This window comes from Zootoca vivipara, chromosome 2 (genome assembly GCF_965207765.1).
Source record: "Zootoca vivipara chromosome 2, rZooViv2.hap1.1, whole genome shotgun sequence".
Classification (NCBI taxonomy): domain Eukaryota; kingdom Metazoa; phylum Chordata; class Lepidosauria; order Squamata; family Lacertidae; genus Zootoca; species Zootoca vivipara.
The window spans coordinates 120,811,132-120,834,106 of NC_142584.1; the positions used below are offsets into that span (position 1 = coordinate 120,811,132).

At 47.2% G+C, this 22,975-nt stretch overlaps 2 protein-coding genes across 2 annotated transcripts in view; both read right to left on the reverse strand.

The window, feature by feature from the left end:
- The window catches only part of LOC118081237 (uncharacterized), a 79,807-nt gene that overhangs the window by 44,347 nt on the left and 12,485 nt on the right, over positions 1–22,975 (reverse strand). The window lies entirely within an intron of this gene.
- LOC118081412 (uncharacterized) overlaps positions 2,513–22,975 on the reverse strand; it is a 31,945-nt gene continuing 11,482 nt past the window's right edge. Inside the window, 3 exon segments of the mRNA XM_088664372.1 lie at positions 2,513–5,662; positions 7,205–7,340; positions 8,570–8,674. Of these exon segments, the coding sequence (XP_088520498.1) occupies positions 4,068–5,662; positions 7,205–7,340; positions 8,570–8,674 (1,836 nt within the window). The 3' untranslated portion in view covers positions 2,513–4,067.

Here is a 22,975-nt window from a genome sequence, read left to right on the forward strand (position 1 = left end):
AACATCTGGAGGGCCGACGTTTGGGGGTGCCTGGCCTAAATCCCCATGAAAACCATGTAATTATGGATAAAGGTAAAGGGACCCCTGACCGCCGGCGTACAGCTTCCAGTTCATGTGGCCAGCATGACTAAGCCGCTTCTGGCAAACCAGAGCAGTGCACGGAAACGCTGTTTACCTTCCCACCAGAGCGGTACCTAGAATCATAGAGTTGGGAGAGACCACAAGGGCCATCCAGTCCAACCCCCTGCCAAGCAGGAAACACCATCAAAGCATTCTTGACATATGCCTGTCAAGCCTCTGCTTAAAGACCTCCAAAGAAGGAGACTCCACCACACTCCTTGGCAGCAAATTCCACTGCCAAACAGCTCTTACTGTCAGGAAGTTATTCCTAATGTTTAGGTGGAATCTTCTTTCTTGTAGTTTGAATCCATTGCTCCGTGTTCGCTTCTCTGGCTGCAGCCTCTGTTCACAAATGTGACTTAACCCCAGATCTGAAGGGGGTTTATTTGCATGCCCAGTTTTCCTTGACCCAAAGCCCCCTCCCCAAAAAGGAAGGCAGCCTCTGGATCCCAAGGAAGAACAGAGATGTTGACCTCCTGCGAAATCACCCCCTCCAAGGCTTGGCAGAGAGGACAAAGGAGGACCCTCTGCTCCCTGACTTGGGGGTCTCCCCCCACCAGGCATGATCTGAACAGGGACCCCCCATTCACCCTCCTTCCACCCCTGGGACCCCCCTCCTACCAGAACACTCACAGAGGAAGCTTTTTGCAAAGAAGAGAGAAGAAAGCAACCTCCTCTTGGCTGACAGGCAGAGATGTGGGAGGGAGGGAATTTAGCCATGGGGGACTTTGCCCCCTCCCCCTTCACTTCCTGTCCTCTTTAGGAATCCAGCTCTGCTCCTTTTAACCCTTGCCAAGCTGAGACCATCCTTCCCTCTCCCTGCCTGCAGTTTCCCTGCTTCTGCGCCTGCGCTCAGGAGCTTCCCTCCCTCCCTCCCCCCACCCGCAAAACGGAGCCCAAATCTCAATCTATGCGCTTCTTCGAAGGCTGGATGACGGAGGCCAGGAAGGCTGGATGACGGAAGGCCCTGGGAACAGCAAACAGGACCGAAGGGCTAGGAAGGCCTAGTGGTTAGAGTGGTTAGAGTTCAAACCCTCCCTGTACCCCATAACATACTGTGTCCAATTCTGGGCACCACAATTTAAGAGGGATGTTTACAAGCTGGAAGGTTTGCAGAGGAGGGCGACCAAGATGATCAAGGGTCATGGAAGCCAAGCCTTATGATTAGCAGTTGAAGGAGCTGGGTATGTTTGACAGTGGAATGGTCTCCCTCGGAAGGTCACTATGGACACCCCCACCCCAAGTGCTTAGAGTTGCTGGGAGACCCTCTCTCACCAGCCCCCTCCACCCTGGAAAGAAGGAGGGATTGCTGAACCACTCAAGGTGGGGACGTCTCCTAGCAACTCTCAGGACCCTCAGCAAACTATGGTTCCCAGGATTTTTTTTGAGGAAGCCATGACTCTTTAAAGTGGACTGATCCTGTTTCCATATGCAGCGCAGGTGTGGCCTGGGGCATGTGCATTTGGATTTGAGTTTGGATTTGAATTTGATAACCCGCTTTATCACTACCCTAAATAGTCTCAAAGCGCCTAACAATCTCCTTTCCCTTCCTCCCCCACAACAAACCCTCCGTGAGGTGAGTGAGGCTGAGAGACTTCAAAGAAGCTTGGACTACTGCAATGCGCTCTACGTGGGGCTACCTTTGAAGGTGACCCGGAAACTACAACAAATCCAGAATGTGGTAGCAAGACTGGTGACTGGGGGCAGCTGCCAAGACCACATAACACCAATTCTGAAAGACCTACAATGGCTCCCAGTATGTTTCTGAGCACATCTCAAAGTGCTGGTGTTGACCTTTAAAGCACAAAACGGCCTCGGTTCAGTATACCTGAAGGAGCGTCTCCACCCCCATCGTTCTGCCTGGAGACTGAGGTCCAGCTCCGAGGGCCTTCTGGCGGTTCCCTCACTGTGAGAAGCAAAGCTACAGGGAACCAGGCAGAGGGGCTTCTCGGTAGTGGCACCCACCCTGTGGAACGCCCTCCCATCAGATGTCAAAGAGACAAATAACTATCTGACATTTAGAAGACATCTGAAGGCAGCCCTGTTCAGGGAAGTATTTAATGTGTGACATTTTAATGTATTTTAAGTGACATTTTAATGTATTTTAACTTTGTGTTGGAAGCTGCCTAGAGTGGCTGGGGAAACTCAGCCAGATGGGCGGGGTACAAATAATAAATTATTATTATTATTATTATTAGTAGTAGTAGTAGTAGTAGCCCAAGGTCACCCAGTAGCTGCATGTGGAGAAGTAGGGAATCAAACCTGGTTCACCAGATTATGAGTGCACTGCTCTTAACTGCTGCACCTGTGTTGTCTTTTCCCTTTCTTTTTGGAATAACATTTTTTTGGGGGTTTTATTAACAAGGATTGTGGGAATAATGAAAGATGCAGGTGAATAGACCAAGTCTTTTCATTCCATTTGTATCACGAAAATAGCAGGACTATCTACGACATATAATTTATTATTGCTTGTCACTGTATGAGTTCTGAAATGTGTTCTGAAAGGCTGCTGTGGGATTCAATGAGTGGGGCAGACCCGTTGATGCCACCTTGAGCACCTTGGAGAAAAAGGTGGGATAGAAATGTTATTAGTAAAGGGGGGGCACAGCCGATAATATGGCCGCTGCATTTTGGACCAGCTTCCAAGTCGTCTTCCGGTTTTACCGCAACGGCGTTCGGCCACGCTCCGCGAAGGCTCTGAGTCGTGGGGTGTCTGCAGGCGGTTTAGGGGGTGACAGAAGGCTAACTGCACCCCCAATTTAAGGGGGAGAAGGCGATTCTGTCCCGAGAAGGTCGGCGGTGCCCGAGGGAGCTCCTGGCATCCCTCGCTTTCGGGCTGAGGAGAGGGGGAGTCCCGGGCACTAAGACGCTAAAAGCAAGCCCCTGCAGAAAAGCCCTGCTCCCGACGCAGCAAAACGACGGTAAAATCTCTTTTATTTGCGTTTGAATTTGTACCGGAGCGTGAAGCTAGCCAAAAGGGGAAATGCAGAGATTATCCCCCCCCTCACGTAAGAAAGAAGGAAGGTTTTAAAGGAGGAAGAAGGAGGTGGCTATAGAAACGTGGATAAAAAGCAAAGGGGGGGGGGCAAATACGACCAAAGAAAACCGTTTCGAATCAAGACAGAAACGCTGCCGGAGGAGTGAATAATTAATTTTATAAGAAATTAAAGACAAGGAAGCTTTTAGAGAAGTCCACCCGTGCTCTGGGGGGGAAAAATACGTACCGCGAAAGACTGTGTCAGCCAAACGTTTAACCCAGGGAAAGCCGCTTTGCGTTTATTGCGAAAGGAGGTGGTAGAGAAAAACCGTAGAAATAATAAAAGTGAGAAGCTGGTGTGCTGAAAGTAAAAAAACAGGAGCCAAATGCCGGATCTGTCGGGCAGGGGGAGGGAGGAACAGAGGACCGATCCGATCCTCCGCTTCTCTCTCCCCCCACCCGACGGAGCCAAATGCCGGATCTGTCGGGTGGGGGGAGGGAGGAACGGAGGACCGATCTGATCCTCCGCTTCTCTCTCCCCCCGCCCAATGGAGCCAAATGCCGGATCTACCAGGCTTGTAATTCTGTCAAAAAATGAGATCAGATTAGTCTGACATGACTTATTTGTCATAAACCCATGCTGACTTTTAGTGATCACAGCGTTCCTTTCTAGGTGCTCACAGACCGTTTGCTTAATAGGGTTTCTAATAGGGTTTCTCCCCTGTATGAATTATTTGATGGGAAGTGGGTTCATTGCTGTAACTGAAGGAGGAGGAGGAGGAGGAGGAGGAGGAGTTTGGATTTGATATCCCGCTTTTTCACTACGCTAAGTAGTCTCAAAGCGGCTAACAATCTCTTTTTCCTTCCTCCACCACAACAAGCACTCTGTTAGGTGAGTGAGGCTAAAAAACTTCAGAGATATGTGAGTAGCCCAAGGAAACCCAGCAGCTGCATGTGGAGGAGCGGGGAATCATATTATGAGTTCACTGCTCTTAACCACTACACCTGTGTTGTCTTTTTCCTTTCTTTTTGGTTTCTCCCCTGTATGAATTCTTTGGTGGGAACTGAGACTGTGGCTCTGACTGAAACTCTTTCCACATTCCAAGCACTGATAGGGTTTCTCTCCTCTATGAATTCTTTGATGGGTAGTGAGACAATCCTTCCGCCTGAAGCTCTTTCCACATTCCACACACTGATAAGGTTTCTCCCCTGTATGAACTCTTTGATGGGAAGTGAGTTTACCCCTCCCACGAAATCTCTTTCCACATTCCAAGCATTGATAGGGTTTCTCACCTGTATGAACTATTTGATGGGAATTGAGATGGACCCTTTGGGTGAAGCTCTTTCCACATTCCAAGCATTGATAGGGTTTCTCACCTGTATGAATTCTTCGATGGGAAGCAAGTTTACCCCTCTCACTAAAGCTCTTTCCACATTCCTGGCAATGATAGGGTTTCTCACCTGTATGAATTCTTTGATGGGAAGCGAGATTGGCACTGTGACTGAAGCTCTTTCCACATTGGAAGCATTTATATGGTTTCTGACCTGTATGAATTTTTTGATGGGAAGTGAGATTGGTACTCGCTCTGAAGCTCTTTCCACATTCATGGCAATGAAAAGGTTTGTCCCCTGTATGAATTCCTTTATGCAAAGTAAGACTCGTCTTCCAGCTGAAGCTCTTTCCACATGCCAAGCACTGATAGGGTTTCTCCCCTGTATGAATTAATCGATGGGAAGCGAGTTTTCCACTCTCACTAAAGCTCTTTCCACATTCCAAGCACTGATAGGGTTTCTCCCCTGTATGAATTCTTTGATGGGTAGTGAGACTATGCTTCCGACTGAAGCTCTTTCCACATTCCAAGCAGTGATAGGGTTTCTCCCCTGTATGCATTCTTTGGTGGGAGGTGAGCTCTGAGCTCTGTGTGAAGCTTTTTCCACATTCCAAGCACTGATAGGGTTTCTCCCCTGTATGAATTCTTTGATGGGAAGTGAGGCTGGAGTTGTGACTGAAGCTCTTTCCACATTCCAAGCACTGATAGGGTTTCTCCCCTGTATGAATTCTTTGATGGGAAGTGAGTTCTGAGCTCTGTCTGAAGCTCTTTCCACATTCCAAGCACTGATAGGGTGTCTCCCCTGTATGAATTTTTTGATGGGAAGTGAGATTGCTCTTCTGACTGAAGCACTTTCTACATTGCAAACACTGAAAGGGTTTCTCCCCTGTATGAATTCTTTGATGGGAAATGAGATTATCCTTCCGATTGAAGCTCTTTCCACATTCCAAACACTGATAGAGTTTCTCCCCTTTATGAATTATTTGATGGGAAATGAGATTATCTTTCCGATTGAAGCTCTTTCCACATTTTCTGCACTTATACAATTTCTTTATACTGTGAGTTTTTTCGTGTGAAATCAGGGTATCCCTCTGAATTAAGCTCTTTCTTTGATGGGAGGGGGACTGGGAGCTCTGACGGACGCTCTTTCGACACTCTGAATATTTATTTGACTTCTCCGCTATGTGGATTCTGTTGTGTTCTCCCTTGTTCTTCCCTTCCAATTCATCACCATCTGCAATGAAGAGAGAAGCTAATTAGGGCCTCAGGAAGAAATGAAGCACCAGATTATAGAACAATGTTAATGAATGCTTGTGATAGAGGAAGACCTGCAAATAATTAGTTTTCAGGCCCTACTATAATTTTTACTAACTTTGTTGGCTAGTATTTATTGAGATATTTCTTGGCTTTTATCTGGGATAGATCTTGTTTGGCTCAGTCATGGAATTCTCTTCATCTCCAAGGTCTGTCATCTCTTTGGTCAACAAAATGCAGACAGAAGCAAAAACAAAAACAACAAACCTGACAGAAGTTACTTCAACTTCCCTAAAAATTCTGAAGATGACATTTAAAAAGGCCTGGGTGGTTCAGACAAGCCTCGTCATTGCTTTAAAAAGCTTGAATAAATGAAGAATATTCACAGAGAAAACAGTTGATATCCCTGCATTCAGGATTCACAGTGGGGATGTTGGAATCTCAGATAATAATAATAATAATAATAATAATAATAATAATAATAATAATAATAATTTATTTGTATCCCGCCCTTCCCGACCAAAGCTGGGCTCAGAGCGGCTAACAACAGGTAAAAAATAGCACACTGTACATAAAATCACACAGTCAATTAATTAAAATACATTCTAGAATCAATTCATAATCAAGTTAATGGCAGTCATCGGGTTAGAGTTCTACGAATATTACAGAAGGAGAGAGGGGGTCAGACTGTGCCTTGGCCGAAGGCCTGGTGGAACAGCTCCATCTTGCAGGCCCTGCGGAAAGATGACTGGGGCCACGGTCGAAAAAGCCGTGGCTCTGGTCGAAGCCAGTCTAACCTCCCTGGGATCTCCAATATGTTTTTATTTGAAGACCGTATGGTCCTCCATGAGACATACCAGGAGAGGTGATCCCGTAGGTCTGAGGGTCCTAGGCTGTATAGGGCTTTAGAGGTTAAAAGCAGCACCTTAAACCTGATCCTGTACTCCACCGGGAGCCAATGCAGCTGGTATAGCACTGGGTGAATGAGATCCTGTGGGGAGGACCGTGTAAGGAGTCCTGCCGTGGCATTCTGTACCGGCTGGAGTTTCTGGGTCAGTTTCAAGGGCAGCCCCACGTACAGTGAGTTACAATAATCAAGCCTGGAGGTGACCGTCACGTGGATCACAGTGGCTAGGTCAGGGCGAGAGGGGTAAGGAGCCAACTGCTTAGCTTTTAATCTCCATCAAAATAGAGAAGGTTCATCACATAGAGCAGGGGTCAGCAAGGTTTACCTTGCCTGGGCCGGTTCAGTCCCATGGAGATCCCTCTGTGGGCTGGATCGCTCATGCGTCTACGTCTGATTTCCAACATTGTGAAATAGAGTCCCCACCCCGCACTGTGCCGGTTTAGCACAGCACACGGGGACTCGCCAAGCGGGCGGCTCGGTTCGAGGGCGGCTTGTGGGCCGTTTAAACAACCCCGTGTGCCACTTGTGGCCCATGGGTCGCAGGTTGCTGACCCCTGACATAGAGGTATGTATGGAATTCCAAAACTGATCTTATGATCCAACAGGGAGTTTTACCGAGAGGGTCGTGGATCCCATGATTCTCCTCCTTTACTTCCTTATGCAGAGCTCTCTGGTCAGGATCCAGCAATGTCCAGGCCTCGTCTGTGAAACCTACACACTCCCCATCAGCAGTTGCCTCAATCGGATTGGTCTAAATTTAAATTCATACGTAAATCACTTTCTTCAGTTTGAACCCCCCCTCCCAGGCTCATGAGGAGACCAACTCCCTATTGTATCATTGGTAACAGAAGAGGAAAGACACTTAACCTAAGCACAACAGCCACAAAGGCTCCTGACTAGGCATCCAGCTATGTAATGTTGAATGCGCTCTGTTCTCTCCTGTTTCCCCATTTTTTGTTCCAGTTTAAACCAACTCATGAACCCAGAACTCATACACTGACCCCTAATGCTGAATCCTATGTTATAGATATTACTGCAAATAGATTCTGCTAGTTTTGAGATATGCAAGTGTCGTTAGAAGACTCGGTCTACATCAGGGGTTGGCAAGCTTTACCTCGCCTGGGTCGATTCACTCCCGATTCACTCCTGCGGAGATCGCTCAGTGGGCTGGATCACATGCGTAGACACAGGACTCACCGAGTGGGTGGCTCAGTTCGGGGGCGGCTCGGGGGCCGGTTAAACGACCCCCATGCGCCACTTGTGGCTCGTGGGCCGTAGATTGCCGACCCCTGGTCTACATATTTGCATCATTTAGTGGTCCTATGAACCTTGTTTTTAAAAGCAAATAAAAGTAATTCCAAAAAGATAATAAAAATGCAACACACGGAGGCCCGCAGGATCAGGCTTCAGTTCCAGAAACGTATGTGGAGAAGTCTGACCCATGGAAAATGTGTAAAAGGAAGTAACCTTAGGCCTAAACAGCATACAGCCTATAACTTGAAACAGTATTCATGTTAATAGGAAAAAAACCAGCACTGTTTGTTCCATTTTCAGTGGAAGAAGAAGAACCAAAACTCATTGTTTACATCTGTTATAATAAAGTTAGTTTGCAACCTGTTTTCCCAAAGAAAACCCACTGTTGCTCGTGATTCATACTCCAGGGGCACCAGGGAGAGAAAGTGACGTTGCGCCTTTTCAGCTTCTGATTGGTTCTTCTGATCGCAAGAGGCAATCAAAAGCCACGTCCCGGAAGTGGAACGGATTCTGTTCGACTTCCGAGGTGCGACTGTATTCCTAGCTCAAAATGCCTGTAGATGACAAAGGCGCAGGCAGGCAGGCAGGTGGAGGAGCCCAAAAAGCTGCTCCCCTTCTCCATCTCCATCCGCCTGCCTGCCTCACCCCACCCCCAAACTGAGCAAGCCCCCATACCTCTCTGGCTCCATCCCTCCATGTCCCCATCTCCACTCCCCTGGGACTCACCAGATCTCTCGGAGGTCCCTGGGAGGGAACGCTTGGAGGTTGTGGGGAGGGATGCAGGAGACAACCTGACCAGGTCAACCGTCCATCTTCCTCCTTCCATCTTCGCTAGCTTTGCAGGATCTGTCTCTTTCATCCTTCCTGAAGAGTCAAGGAGCCAAAACAAACTGCAGGGTCCTGGGAGAGAGGAAGAAGCAAAGGGAGCCTCAGAGGCCCTGCAGGGATTCTCCTGCCCTAGATATTCTCCTGCCCCCGGAGAAGCACAAATGGGGCAGCCTCATTCCAACAGAAGCCCTATTTCTAAACATCTCCAGGATGGCATGGTCTGCAGAGTAGTGACCTGAGAGGAGATCCCATTGAACTCAATGGGAATTATGGACAGAACTTGGTGCACCGGCTAGGAAGCTAACCATTAATATAAACTTTTGAACTTTGGATTTAGGGTGGAAATAGCAAGATCGACATTGTAAAAGATTGGAGAATTAAAAATAGAAGTTGGATTTTATGCGAAAAATAAAAAATAAAAGAGTGGACAATAAATGGGAAAAGAACAGTACACCGTGATTGCAGTGGAAATAGCCGCCCGAGCCTCTCGTTATAACTGGAGAACACAAAGGAATTAGATAGACTAAACAATGAGCCTCCAACTGGACAAGGACTGTATACAGTTTTTATTAGAACAATTTCAAGAGTTGGCGAAGAACGTACAGGAATATAGAAAACAGACACAGTGTCTCAAGGAAAAGTTACAATCGTTTCTCCCAGAGGATACATCGTATTCACAAGTCGAAGACAAGCCGAAAATTTTGAATCCTGAGCAACTTGTGAGAGAAGCTGCAAAGGACACTGGCTTTACCAAGCAGGCTCCAGCACAGGAAAAGACTCAGGAGTCAGGTCTCTCAGTAAGAGAGGGAGATCAGACCCTGGTCAAGGGACATTAAGCCAAAAACAAAGGACTCAAACAAGTTCTGGCTCTGGGAGGGAAAGAAGAAGAATGAGGGGAAAAGAAAAGGGGGACAGGAATGGGAACAACTGAAGGAGAGTGGAAGAGTGTGTTGGATATTGGAGTGGGCAATAAAAGAAGTGGGGTGAAAGACATAGAATTATTAAATAAAGGTTGGACAAAATGGTATGAAAATGGATTGTTACAAGGAACTGGTCCGGGTTTGCAGGGGACTTCCAACCGGGGAAGGGAGGGGGGTAATAATAATAATAATAAAATTCTTGATTGGTAGGTGAGTGAGAAATAAAGATTAAGGATAATTGGGAATATTTTTTAGGGAATTTAAAGGCTAAGGGGTTTTTATAAATAGAATAATTTCCTTTTTTTCTGTTTCTTTTAAGGGAATCTGATATGATATAAAAAATTAGCTGATTATGTGAAGATTAAGAATGTATGAATAGAGAAATATGTTAAATTGTGAAGATTGCTAAAGCTAGGATTAAAACGGACTTGGGAAGGGAGGAGCGGGGAAGTCGATGAAGATAGGAAGAATGTTTAGATAAGATTGAAATGTATTTCTCCTTTCCCCCCCCCCTTTTTTATCTGTTTTATTCTCTTTTTTATTTTGGTGTTGTTGTTTTTTCTTTTTTAATAAAAAAATTCCTTCAGTAGCACCTTAAAGACCAACTAAGTTTTTATTTTGGTACTAGCTGACCCGGCCACGCATTGCTGTGGTTCTTTCCTGTGACACCACCCCACCCTGTCACGATCCATGATGTATCCTGCCCCTCCTCCCTCCACCCCGGCTCATCCCTGTGTTTCGGTAGGATACCCTTCCCTCTGTTGTCCCTGGGGAGTGTTGGCCCCTCCCCCCTGTATTTCCATACCTTGGCCCCCACCCTTCGAAAAGGAACTGTTAGGTTCTGGGTTCTATTTCCCAGCATGCACTTTTGTCTGAACCCTCTGTTGTTCCTGGGGAGTGTTGGCCCCTACCCCGGTATCTTCCTACATTGGCCCCCATCATTGGAGAAGGAATTCTCAGTTTCTGGGTTCTATTTCCCAGTATTTACTTTTGTCTGAGCCCTCTGTTGTCCCCTCCCCCCTGTATCTCCATACATTGGCCCCTGCGAACAAATCGTGAACATTTCTATATATTTAGATTAAGGATAGGGGATGATGATGTGCCCTGGGACCCAGATAACTACTTAAAGAATCCCAACCCGGGGGGGGGTCAAATAGCGAAGCCCCATAGCCCCGTAGCAACAGACAGGCCCAGACAGAAGGAGGGGGTTCATATGGGCCACTTGGGGCGGGCCTCCGAATCTAAAGGGGGCCTCGGTCAGCATATTCACAATCAGTAAAATGATAAAAGTAACAAAAGGGTTAAAAACAGGGCCACATTATCTACCTGTAAGGGCCTGGCAATAAACGGTGCGTTCTGAAGTACCCGAGTTTTTCAGTTCCATAAAAAACCCAGGAAGTGGCAAGGGGAAGGTAGGGGATTGTAAATGGGGTGGTTATCTACCCCCCCTACATCAGCCCATGACCTATTTGGGCTCCTCCTCCCCCCACCTCCCACCCAGGGCTCCATTTGGGATAGTATTTAATGGGCTGTAGACCTGAGGCCTAGTATGTAAAATGGAGCCAAGGCCTCCTGTTTTACAGGATCTCGTGGCAGAGGCGGGGTTTGTGGGTGTGTTGTGTTGTTGTGGCTTATCCCTGTGACTGGCCCCATGTGTCCCGATCCATAATCTATTCAGTTCCCGCCCCCCCAATGACCGGTGTGGTAGTGTTGCTAAATGGTAAAGTAAAAAACCCTTGCTGTGCAGGGGCCTACATAAATCAAAGGCTGTGCTGTGGTCTGTGCCACACACACCCCAGGCAGGCCCCGACCTCCACTTGGCAATGTTGGTTTTTTGGTGGGTTTTTTTTGGGGGGGGGTTAGTGGTGCTAAATGGTAAAGTAAAAACCCCTTGCCATGCCCCCAAGTGCGTTGTTGTGGGTCCTCCCCCCGGGCCTGTCAGGGGCCTACATTAAACAAAGGCCTAGTGGTGTGATAATGGCCGCCTTGGGAGATTTTCAGTTGCTTGGTTGATGATGATGTCATTTGGTTTGTGGGTGTGGCTTAGATTTCACAGGAAAAGAGGGGGTGGAGGAGGGTACTACACCACTTGAGGGCGCTGTTTGACTTGGTGGAAAAGCAGGTCTGTACCTGGGCAGGTGTGCGATTTGAGGGATTTTTGCCTCCAACAACGCTCTAGGAGTGGCCTGGATCGTTGTGTCAAAATTTCAGGACGATCGGTCAAGCGGTTACGGAGAAAAAGTAGCAAACGCCATTTCACAATTTTTACATTTTTATATATATAGATGAGCTTTCATGTGCATGCACACTTCTTCAGATACACTGGAAACAGAAGTGTCAGACCCTTATATATATACAGAGTATATACAGAGTATATATATAAGGGTCTGACACTTCTGTTTCCAGTGTATCTGAAGAAGTGTGCATGCACACGAAAGCTCATACCAAAATAAAAACTTAGTTGGTCTTTAAGGTGCTACTGAAGAAATTTTTTATTTTGCTTCGACTCAGACCAACACGGCTACCTACCTGTTTCTTTTTTAAGCAACACTTTTTTTCTTTCTTTTCATTTTTGTGTTCTATGAAAGAGAAAAATCTATGTTATGAGATTATGAAGTTGGAAAATTTTCAATAAAAATTATTTTTTTAAAAAAGAAAAGAACTTGGTGCAAAAATCATGCACCATCCTGCCCCCAAGCCTGAAAATTGCAACCCCAGAGCATGGGGAGAAAATAGCAGAGTAGCTACCGTATTACATGTAGGTACCCCCATGCTAGGTGCTTTGTATGGAAAGTGATGTTGACAAGCTTTAGAAGCCTCTCATTGCAAGCCAGGCAGATGTGGCCATATTTAATAATAAATAAATAAATAAATAAATAATGTATTATTTTTATCCCGCCTCTGTCAGGGGTTGCATGGTGACCAAATCTTCGGGGAAGCTTTCCATCTCCAATTGGTAGGAAAGAGGGTTCAGTAACTTGCTGTTAGTTGGGGTAGGGTTACCAGACGTCCCCGTTTCCTGGGGAGAGTCCCCACATTGGCAAATCTGTCCCCATAAAAATTGCTTCAGCAGAATATCCACGGATTTCACTAAATGTCCCTGGGAAATGTGGCAGCAGCGAGCTGCGCTTGGGATCCCGATGTTCATGCTCATCCCTCCCCTTTATGCCCCATTCCTCTTTGGGGCACACCAGCCGTGCTTGGATTTTGCGTGTTTCTTCCGCTCATTTTTCTCTCAGCTGCAAAGTCATGGGGGGGGGGGAGAGAAGCCCTGCACGGATTGCTCCCAGCTCCGGTGGCTCTGATCCCAGGACCTGGGCACTGCTGCTGCTGCCACGCTCTCCATCCCCGCCGTCTGCACGGCAGGGTTCCCCCCCCCGACCAACCCAGCAGCCCATTCTCTTACATTCCCTACTGTTGCTTTAAATGGCGGCTGACTTCGTGTCAGCATCCCCAAGCCCTTTCTCCACCTCTCTTTCCCCCTACTGTTCTGAGCCTTTCCCTCGCTCAACTTCATGGAGTGCTAAGGGAGCCTTCCCCCATGTGTTTTGTTCTTTGCCTCCCCCCCCCCCTCCAGTTTGTCAAACACGCAGGGAATGCAGAGCTGGCAGCAAGGAAAGAAGGCAAGCTGGCTTCGGAAGGAGGCTCAGCTGGAGGAGGAGGAGGAGCTCAGGCTTGCAGGACGCTGGCGGCAGCAGCAGCAGCTGCGTCTGAGGCTGCAGAGAAAGCCTTTCCTTTCTCAGCCTGCTGATCTCCAGGATACCTCCTGAAGCTAGATGCATCAGGCTCACTCACGGCTGAGGGGGGAAAGAGTGCCTCTGAGCATGAGCAAAGCGCTTCTCTTTCCCCCCTGTGTCACCTGACACAACAGCCAGGCTTTCCAGCTTTTTAAATACTAACACAAACCCGCTGTATCGTCAAGGCTGAGGGGATTTATTCCCCCTCTGAAAAATATTTCTAGCTGTTTGAGATAGGGTTCAGCCCTGAAAACTGAGGAATTATAATTTAGAGAATTAATTTATTTGTACAGGTATTCATTTTCCTCCAAAGAATAAACTTCCAGCTTTTTATTGGATCCTGTCTAGGGCTTTGAGTTTTTTGCCAGGAGCGCAGGAGTATACAGCCTGAATCCCCATGAAAACCATGTAATTATGGATAAAGGTAAAGGGACCCCTGGCCATTAGGTCCAGTCGTGACTGACTCTGGGGTTGTGGCACTCATCTCACATTATTTGCCAAGGGAGCCGGCATACAGTTTTCAGGTCATGTGGCCAGCATGACTAAGCCGCTTCTGGCGAACCAGAGCAGTGCACTGAAACGCCGTTTACCTTCCCGCCAGAGCGGTACCTATTTATCTACTTGCACTTTGATGTGCTTTCAAATTGCCAGGTTGGGAGGAGCTGGGACCAAGCAATGGGAGCTCACCCCGTCGCGGGGATTAAAACCACCGACCTTCTGATCGGAAGCCCTAGGCTCTGTGGTTTAACCCACAGCGCCACCCGCTTCCATTCATTATGGATAATAAATTATGGATAATAAAGCATTAATAATTTTTTTTAAGCATCAGCGGATTCATTGAAATAAATCTGGTAACCATAAGTTGGGTGTGTGTGTGGCTTTTCAGCCCATTAATTCACCTCACAGCGGAATATATGGTGGGCTGGATCTGGAGCACAAAGGGTCATGTTTTGCTTGCATGAGGCCTTCAGCTCCTTCTTCAACTTATCAGTCAGGAACGTAAGAGGTCAAATCTGGAGAGTATTTCATTCTGGGTGTCTTGTGGCAGAGCACAGAAGCATTGTAGTACAGTAAATTCTTTTCAGTTCTGTCAATACGGTCATTTCCCAGATTCCTCAAGCGCAAGGACCCAGGGGTGTCTGAGTTATAAGGGCCTGGTAGGGACCCCAGGATCTCCTGCAATGCTTTTGCAAAGGTTTGGCGGAAGAATATTCCCTGCTCATCATTACAGCTGCTGAGAGACCCTATAAGGTTGGTAAAAGTATCTAGCTCCTGCTGTTTCTTTTTTGCTTGTGCAAATATATATAATAACATATCATTGTTACATATCATATCATAATTAAATAATTAATTAACATATAAATAATTAACTAGTTAATTAATTAACATATAAATAATTAACATATCATTAATTAAACAACAACAATAGCGATAGCCCCATGAAGAAATGAAGCCTGAAATGATTGAAGAATGCAAATGAATGTTTGTGAAAGAGGCAGAAGGGAAGGGAGTTACTGCCTTTTTTGGCTAGTATTACCTTACGCGGGTGGCGCTGTGGTCTAAACCACTGAGCCTCTTGGGCTTGCCGATCAGAAGGTCGACAAATATGCTGGCAAAGGCCTAAAAGCCCTCCATGTTGCCTTTATCGACTTTAAGCAGGCCTTTGATCTAATCCCAGGAACCAGCTGTGGACAAAACTGGCAGCGACATCTTGACTTCCTTCTGCAGAGCTCTATGGTCAGGATCCAGCAACACCCAGTCCTTCTATGTGAAACAAAAAGCTACGTCTTCAAAACACACTGGACCCTAAAAGAGAAAGGGAGAATAAAGATGATCTTCTACACATTGCTCTGTTCTTTTCTGCCTCTTAATAGCTGCACTGTTTTAATTCTATTCTTTTCCTGCATGCTTATTTCAACTTCGTAATGGAGCAATTTTAATGCTTTGTGTAAATGGGGGAATTTCACATCACAATAATTTCATGATTATGATTATACAGCATTCTTCTTCACAAGCATTCCCATTTTCCAGATGGAAGGACCTCCTCTCACATCATCTGGTGGGGTGGACCCTCCCAATGCCCTCAAGCCAAATTCAAGGGACACCAGGAGAGGGAGGAGAGGGGCAGGAAAGCCCCATTGTGCATTGTGAGGGGGGGGATGGTTCCTTCGTTGGCCTCCATCTGTCTTGGGAGATAAAGGAAGAGGGTGCCTTTGGGAGTGAGAACCAGCTGTTGCAGATGCAGAAGGGCTTTTCTTCTCCCTGTTCTGTCTGGGAACAGCGTTAACAAATGTGACTTATCCCCAGATCTGAAGGGGGTTTATCTTCATGCCCAGTGTTCCTTGACCCAAAGCCCCCTCCCCATAAAGGAAGGCAGCCTCTGGATCCAAAGGAAGAACAGAGGTGTTGACCTCCTGGCTTGGCAGAGAGGACAAAGGAGGCCCCTCTGTTCCCTGACTTGGGGGTCTCCCCCCACCAGTCATGATCTGAACAGGGACCCCCATTCACCCTCCCTCCACCCCTCGGACCCCTTTCTCCCCATTGCACCCTCCGGGGGAAGAGAGAGGAGACTCACCCGATTCCAGGAGGGGCTTTTGCAAAGGAGAGAGAAGAAGGCAACCTCCTCTCGGCTGACAGGCAGAGATGGGGGGGGAGGGAATTCCGCCATGGAGGACCTTGCCCCTCCCCCTTCACTTCCTGTCCTCTCTAGGAATCCAGCTCTGCTCCTTTTAACCCTTGCCAAGCCGAGACCGCCCTTCCCTCTCCCTGCCTGCAGTTTCCCTGCTTCTGCGCCTGCGCTCAGGGGCTTCCCCCCCTTCCACCCCACGGAGCCCAAATCTCCTTCTGAGGGCACACGGGCGCCCCCTGCAGGCAGGCAGGCACTACACCGCTGGCTACAACAGGTGAAAGGCTGCATGGGCCATAGCTGCCAAGTTCAGCATTGAAAAATAAGGGATCACAGACTCACCCAGCGGTGTGGCACCGGAAGTCGTTTCTACGCATGTCTGGACATGCGCAGAAGCGACTTCCGGTGCCGGCTCTGCACATGTCTGGGCACCGAAAGGACCCAGCGCCGGTCCTTTTCTCTCCCTATCTAATGCGGAGGGTGGAGGGGTTGGCCTGCAACCCAAGCACGTATAAGTTTGCACCTCTCTTCAGAAGCCACCCCCCTCCTAGGAATCCTGGTGTTGCTGCTTGAGTTTCTGAAAAATAAGTCAGCATGGGTTTCTGAAAAATAAGTCGTGTCAGACTAATCTGATCTCAGTTTTTGACAGAATTACAAGCCTGGTAGATGAAGGGAATGCTGTGAATATAGCCTATCTTGATTTCAGCAAGGCCTTTGACAAGGTGCCCCATGATATTCTTGTAAAGAAGCTGGTAAAATGCGGGCTAGACAATGCTACCATTCAGTGGATTTTTAACTGGCTGACTGACCGAACCCAAAGGGTGCTCATCAATGGCTCCTCTTCATCCTGGAGAGTAGTGACTAGTGGGGTGCCACAGGGTTCTGTCTTGGGCCCAGTCTTATTCAACATCTTTATCAATGACTTGGATGATGGGCTTGAGGGCATCCTGAGCAAGTTTGCAGATGACACCAAATTGGGAGGGGTGGCTAACACCCCAGAGGACAGGATCACACTTCAGAATGACCTTAACAGATTAGACAACTGGGCCAAAGCAAACAAGATGAATTTTAACAAGGAGAAATGTAAAGTACTACACTTGGGCAAAAAAAAATGAAAGGCACAAATACAGGATGGGAGACACCTGGCTTGAGAGCAGTACATGTGAAAAGGATCTAGGAGTCTTGGTAGACCACAAACTTGACATGAGTCAACAGTGTGATGCAGCAGCTAAAAAAGCCAATGCAATTCTGGGCTGCATCAATAGGAGAATAGCATCTAGATCAAGGGAAGTAATAGTACCACTGTATTCTGCTCTGGTCAGACCTCACCTGGAGTACTGTGTCCAGTTCTGGGCACCACAGTTCAAGAAGGATACTGACAACGTGTCCAGAGGAGGACAACCAAAATGGTCAAAGGCCTGGAAACGATGCCTTATGAGGAACGGCTTAGGGAGCTGGGTATGTTTAGCCTGGAGAAGAGAAGGTTAAGGGGTGATATGATAGCCATGTTCAAATATATAAAAGAATGTCATATAGAGGAGGGAGAAAGGTTGTTTTCTGCTGCTCCAGAGAAGCAGACACAGCAATGGATTCAAACTACAAGAAAGAAGATTCCACCTAAACATTAGGAAGAACTTCCTGACAGTAAGAGCTGTTCGACTGTGGAATTTGCTGCCAAGGAGTGTGGTGCAGTCTCCTTCTTTGGAGGTCTTTAAGCAGAGGCTTGACAGGCATATGTCAAGAATGCTTTGATGGTGTTTCCTGCTTGGCAGGGGGTTGGATTGGATGGCCCTTGTGGTCTCTTCCAACTCTATGATTCTATGACGAACAGGCCAAACCCACCTTGCGTACATTTTGTTTTGCCTTGAGGGCTAGACTTTGTTTTCCTTCTGCAAAATTTCTGGCCGTTTGCCGGCTCCCTCCACTGGCTCAGAGCTTGTGGCAGTGGAACGTTCTGCAAAATGTCTCTCCAGAATCCCAGATGTTTTCCTAGCAAGCCGGAGAACATTGCTCAGCCATCCTTATGGCTCTGCTCCTAGTGAGGAAGGCTGAGCTCAGCAAGAGATTGAGGGAGGCGGGAGACCTTGCATTTGTGCTCATTCTTGAAGGATTAGGGAGCAAGGGTGGCCTGATTTGAGCCCTTGGAAACTAGTAAGCACACTTCTGAGCATGTGCAGAAAGTCATCTCTGCCTCGCCACTTTGCAAACACAAGCTGCCTCTGGGCATATTTTGTTGGAAGACAAGGTACATGCATAGCTCAGTTGGTTACAGCGTGGTGCTGAGAACGTCAACGTCACAGGTTCGATCCCCGTATGGGACAGCTGCATATTCCTGCATTGCAGAGGGTTGGACTAGATGACCCTGGGAACCCCTTCCAACTCCACAATTATATACAGTATAAGGTTTTGAGCTCAAAGGAAGCCCCCAAAAGGTGGCTTCCAACACCGCCAAGCAGGCAAATTGCTCCTGGTATACCTTATCACAGCCCTATTTATTTAATAAAATCATAGAACTGTAGAGTTGGAAGGGACCACAAGGGTCATCTAGTCCAACCCCCTACAAGGCAGGAATCATTTGCCCAACATAGGTCTCAAATCCACGATTAAGAGTCTCATGCTTGACTGACAAATTAAAAAATGATTTGCTTTATTGTATTCTTGACTGTAAAACACAAAAAACTCAAAACAATAACTATCAATAGCAAGAATGTTTTTTATGACTTTCAAAGGGGGATATTAACCCCATAATCTTCATTATCAATTGCAACATATTTACACACAAAATAACAAAAATTTACCTTATACTCAGAAGACCAAGAATCTCTGCAAAATTTGACCTGTTTTATCAATGCAGATTTTAAAAAAAATATTTCAAGGGTCATTACAATGAGTTCTACAAGAGATGTTTTTAAGGAACATCCAGGCACCAAATAGGCAAATTAAAATCTGCTTATTTGTTTTGATTTGTAATATCAGCTAACATAGCTCCCCCAAACATATGTGGTCTCATGTTATACTGCACAGTATGGATAAATCCCTCTTCCCCCTGTCTAAAACACAGTATTTTCTAAATGCCAGGTAGTTGTTTATCTTTCTGACCTCTAAATTAGTCATTTAAAACTCCGCTATATATACCTGGGCTGGAGACTTTGCCACAGCAAGGAGGAGTTTAAAAATAGAAATTTGCTGCTGCCAACATTTGTACTGAAGTTGTAGCTATTTCCCTTCCCAGCACAAAGCAAAGTTTAGAGGGCAAGAAGCGCCTCCCCCCAAAATTAGGACCTTGAGCCCGTCATGGCTCCTGCACTCACCAGAGGCACCGCAGCACAAGGAACAGTTGCTGGGGACCAGGAAGGAAAGGCGCTTGGCGGGAGGACAAGCGAAAGAATCGCCACACACTCTTCCTGGTCCCGGGCTGCAAAAGGAAACGCGGAGGCAGGAAGACCGAGCCGGGAAGACGGAGCGAACGTGTCCATAGAGATAGGAAAAGTAAAAGTAAAGAGTGATACATGCACGCGCACTTCCTGGCTCGGTTTGCATGGCCATAGAGATAGGAAAAAGTAAAGAGTGATACTCGCGCGCACACTTCCTGGCTCGGTTTGCAAAAAATTACGGGGTTATTACGGGATATTTCCCCATTCGGGATGACAGCGGGGAATGGCTTTAAAATCGGGGTTTTCCCGGGGAAAACGGGAGACTTGGCAGCTATGGCATGGGCTGACCTGCGGAACTCGCAGCCTCAAGGTATCGGATGCCTGCCAGGAGAGGGGTCTCGTCCAGGATCAGGTCCTACCAGGGAGGCTGCCTCTCAAGGGCCGCTTGTCGAGGGGAGGGAAGAGTGAACAGGACCGAAGGGCTAGGATGGCCTAGTGGTTAGAGTGGTCTCCCAGGATATGCACCCCATAACAAAAATCCAGGCTATGCCCTGATCTCCTCAGAGATTAATGATTCCCTCACAGGGGAGGGCGGTTTGCACCCGTACCGGCTGCTTTGTCACCCGGAGAGTAAATGCAAGCAGAAGGGGCCCACACAGAGACCTAGGGAAAAGAGGGGCTCTTCAGCAGACAAAGCTGTATACTCCCCAGATCAAGGGAAGCCATAGTGCCACCCTATTCTTCCTTGGTCAGACCATGCCTGGAATCCTGTGTCCAATTCTGGGCATCACAATTTAAGAGGGATGTTGACCAGCTGGAAGGTTTGCAGAGGAGGGCGACCAAGATGATCAAGGGTCTGGAAGGTAAGCCTTATGAGGAGCGGTTGAAGGAGCTGGGTATGTTTGACAGTGGACCGGTCTCCCTTGGAAGGTCACTATGGACACCCCCACCCCAAGTGCTTAGAGTTGCTGGGAGACCCTCTCTCACCAGCCCCCTCCACCCTGGAAAGAAGGAGGGATTGCTAAACCACTCAAGGTGGGGACGCCTCAGGACCCTCAGCAAACTATGGTTCCCAGGATTTTTGGAGGAAGGCAGAACTCTTTAAAGTGGCCTGATCCTGTTTGCATATGCAGCGCAGGTGTGGCCTGGGGCATGTGCATTTGGATTTGAGTTTGGATTTGAATTTGATACCCGCTTGGACTACTGCAATGCGCTCTACGTGGGGCTACCTTTGAAGGTGACCCGGAAACTACAACAAATCCAGAATGTGGTAGCTAGACTGGTGGCTGGGAGCGGCCGCCAAGACCACATAACACCGATCCTGAAAGACGTACATTGGCTCCCAGTACGTTTCTGAGCACATCTCAAAGTGTTGGCGTTGACCTTTAAAGCACTAAACGGCCTCGGTCCAGTATACCAGAAGGAGCGTCTCCACCCCCATCGTTCTGCCTGGAGACTGAGGTCCAGCTCCGAGGGCCTTCTGGCGGTTCCCTCACTGCGAGAAGCAAAGCTACAGGGAACCAGGCAGAGGGCCTTATCGGTAGTGGCACCTGCCCTGTGGAACGCCCTCCCATCAGATGTCAAAGAGATAAATATAACTACCTGACATTTAGAAGACATCTGAAGACAGCCCTGTTCAGGGAAGTTTTTAATGTGTGACATTTTAATGTATTTTAAGTACAAATAATAAATTGTTGTTGTTATGAGTAGCCCAAGGTCACCATGTAGCTGCATGTGGAGAGGTGGGGAGTTATATTATGAGTTCACTGCTCTTAACTGCTACACCTGTGTTGTCTTTTCCCTTTCTTTTTGAAATAACATTTTTTTGGGGTTTTATTAACAAGGATTGTGGGAATAATGAAAGATGCAGGTGAATAGACCAAGTCATTTCATTCCATTTGTATCACAAAAATAGCAGGAATATCTACAACATACAGTTTATTATTGCTGATCACTGTATGAGTTCTGAAATGTGTACTGAAAGGCTGCTGTGGGATTCAATGAGTGGGGCAGACCCGTTGATGCCACCTTGAGCACCTTGGAGAAAAAGGTGGGAGAGAAATGTCATTAGTAAAGGGGGGGGGGCACAGCCGATAATCTGGCCGCTGCATTTTGGACCAGCTTCCAAGTCGTCTTCAAGGGCAGCTCCACATGGAGGGCACGGCAAGAATCCCGTCTGACGCGGAGCATTGCTACCATGACTAAAATGCTCTACTAATGGTCCTCTCTGTCCCAAGGGGACTGTGGCTGGAATACTAGAGTACAGACTGGAGGTTACCCACACAGAAACCCAAGAGAAAAGGATGCAGTCCCCCATTGAAAAGAAAGGCCTTTATTGAAATACAAATGTGCATGAAAAGAACCACATCCAAAACAATGTTGTTGTTGTTGTTTTAAATACACTTCCAAATTGCACATGTCATATTCTCCAATCAAAGGATCGCAGCAATCTTAAAAGTTGCAACCCAAGGTCATCATCCTGAACCAACCAAAATCATTTGGCTCTTCAGATCAGCCCTCATCATGTCATCATGTGATTACATATAACTATTTCTTGTGTCTTTCTTTATTAAGACTTTGGCTAATATTCCTATTGACTAAAAGTCTTCCAATGTCTCCTTTCATCTGTCTTAAAATCAATTCAAGATGAATCACAATTGCCACGCCTAGCCGATTCTCCTTTCATGCATTCAATGGTCCCCATAGTGGCCAACACTTTATTCTTTTCAAGGTTCCAGAACCAACTTTTACTACCGTACGTACAGGACCTAAAACCAGCTCCTTCTGTACTGTAAAAGGAAGCAGGCACAGGCCTTTTCAGATTAGCTAGGCAATACGCTTAAAAGAAAATGGAATAATCCAATGTAGTGTTACGACAAACATACCAATGACAAACTTAGTTGGTCTCTAAGGTGCTCTAGGGATGCGGGTGGCGCTGTGGTCTAAACCACTGAGCCTAGTGCTTGCCGATCAGAAAGTCAGCGGTTTGAATCCTTGCGACGGGGTGAGCTCCTGTTGCTTGGTCCCAGCCCCTGCCAACTGAGCAGTTCAAAAGCATGTCAAAGTGCAAGTAGATAAATAGGTACCGCTATAAGCAGGAAGGTAAACGGTGTTTCCGTGTGTTGCTCTGGTTTGCCAGAAGCGTCTTAGTCATGCTGGCCACATGACCTGGAAGCTGTATGCCGGCTCCCTCGGCCAATAATGTGAGATGAGCGCCACAACCCCACGACTGGACCTAATGGTCATGGGTCCTTTTACCTTTAAGGTGCTACTGGAAGGAATTTTTAAATATTTTTTTATTTTGTTTTGACTATGGCCGACCAACACAGCTACCTACCTGTAACTAGAACTTTCTGGTGGTTTTTGCTGTTTCACAGTAGACTGGTCTCCCTCTGGAGTTTGCGGTCTCTCCTTCACTGGTGGTTTTTTATCTCTTAGGGATCCCTGAATTGAGATTCCTGTGTTGCAGAGGGTTAGACTGGATGACGCCAGGGTTACTCGCAACTCTACAATTCTATGATTGGGCAGTGAGACTGTTTCTCTAGGACAGTGAAGCTTATTCCACTTTCCAAACACTGATATGCTTCCTGCCCTGGCGTGAATTCCTGGAAGGGCGGAGGGATGTTGCCCTGCTATGAATTATGAAG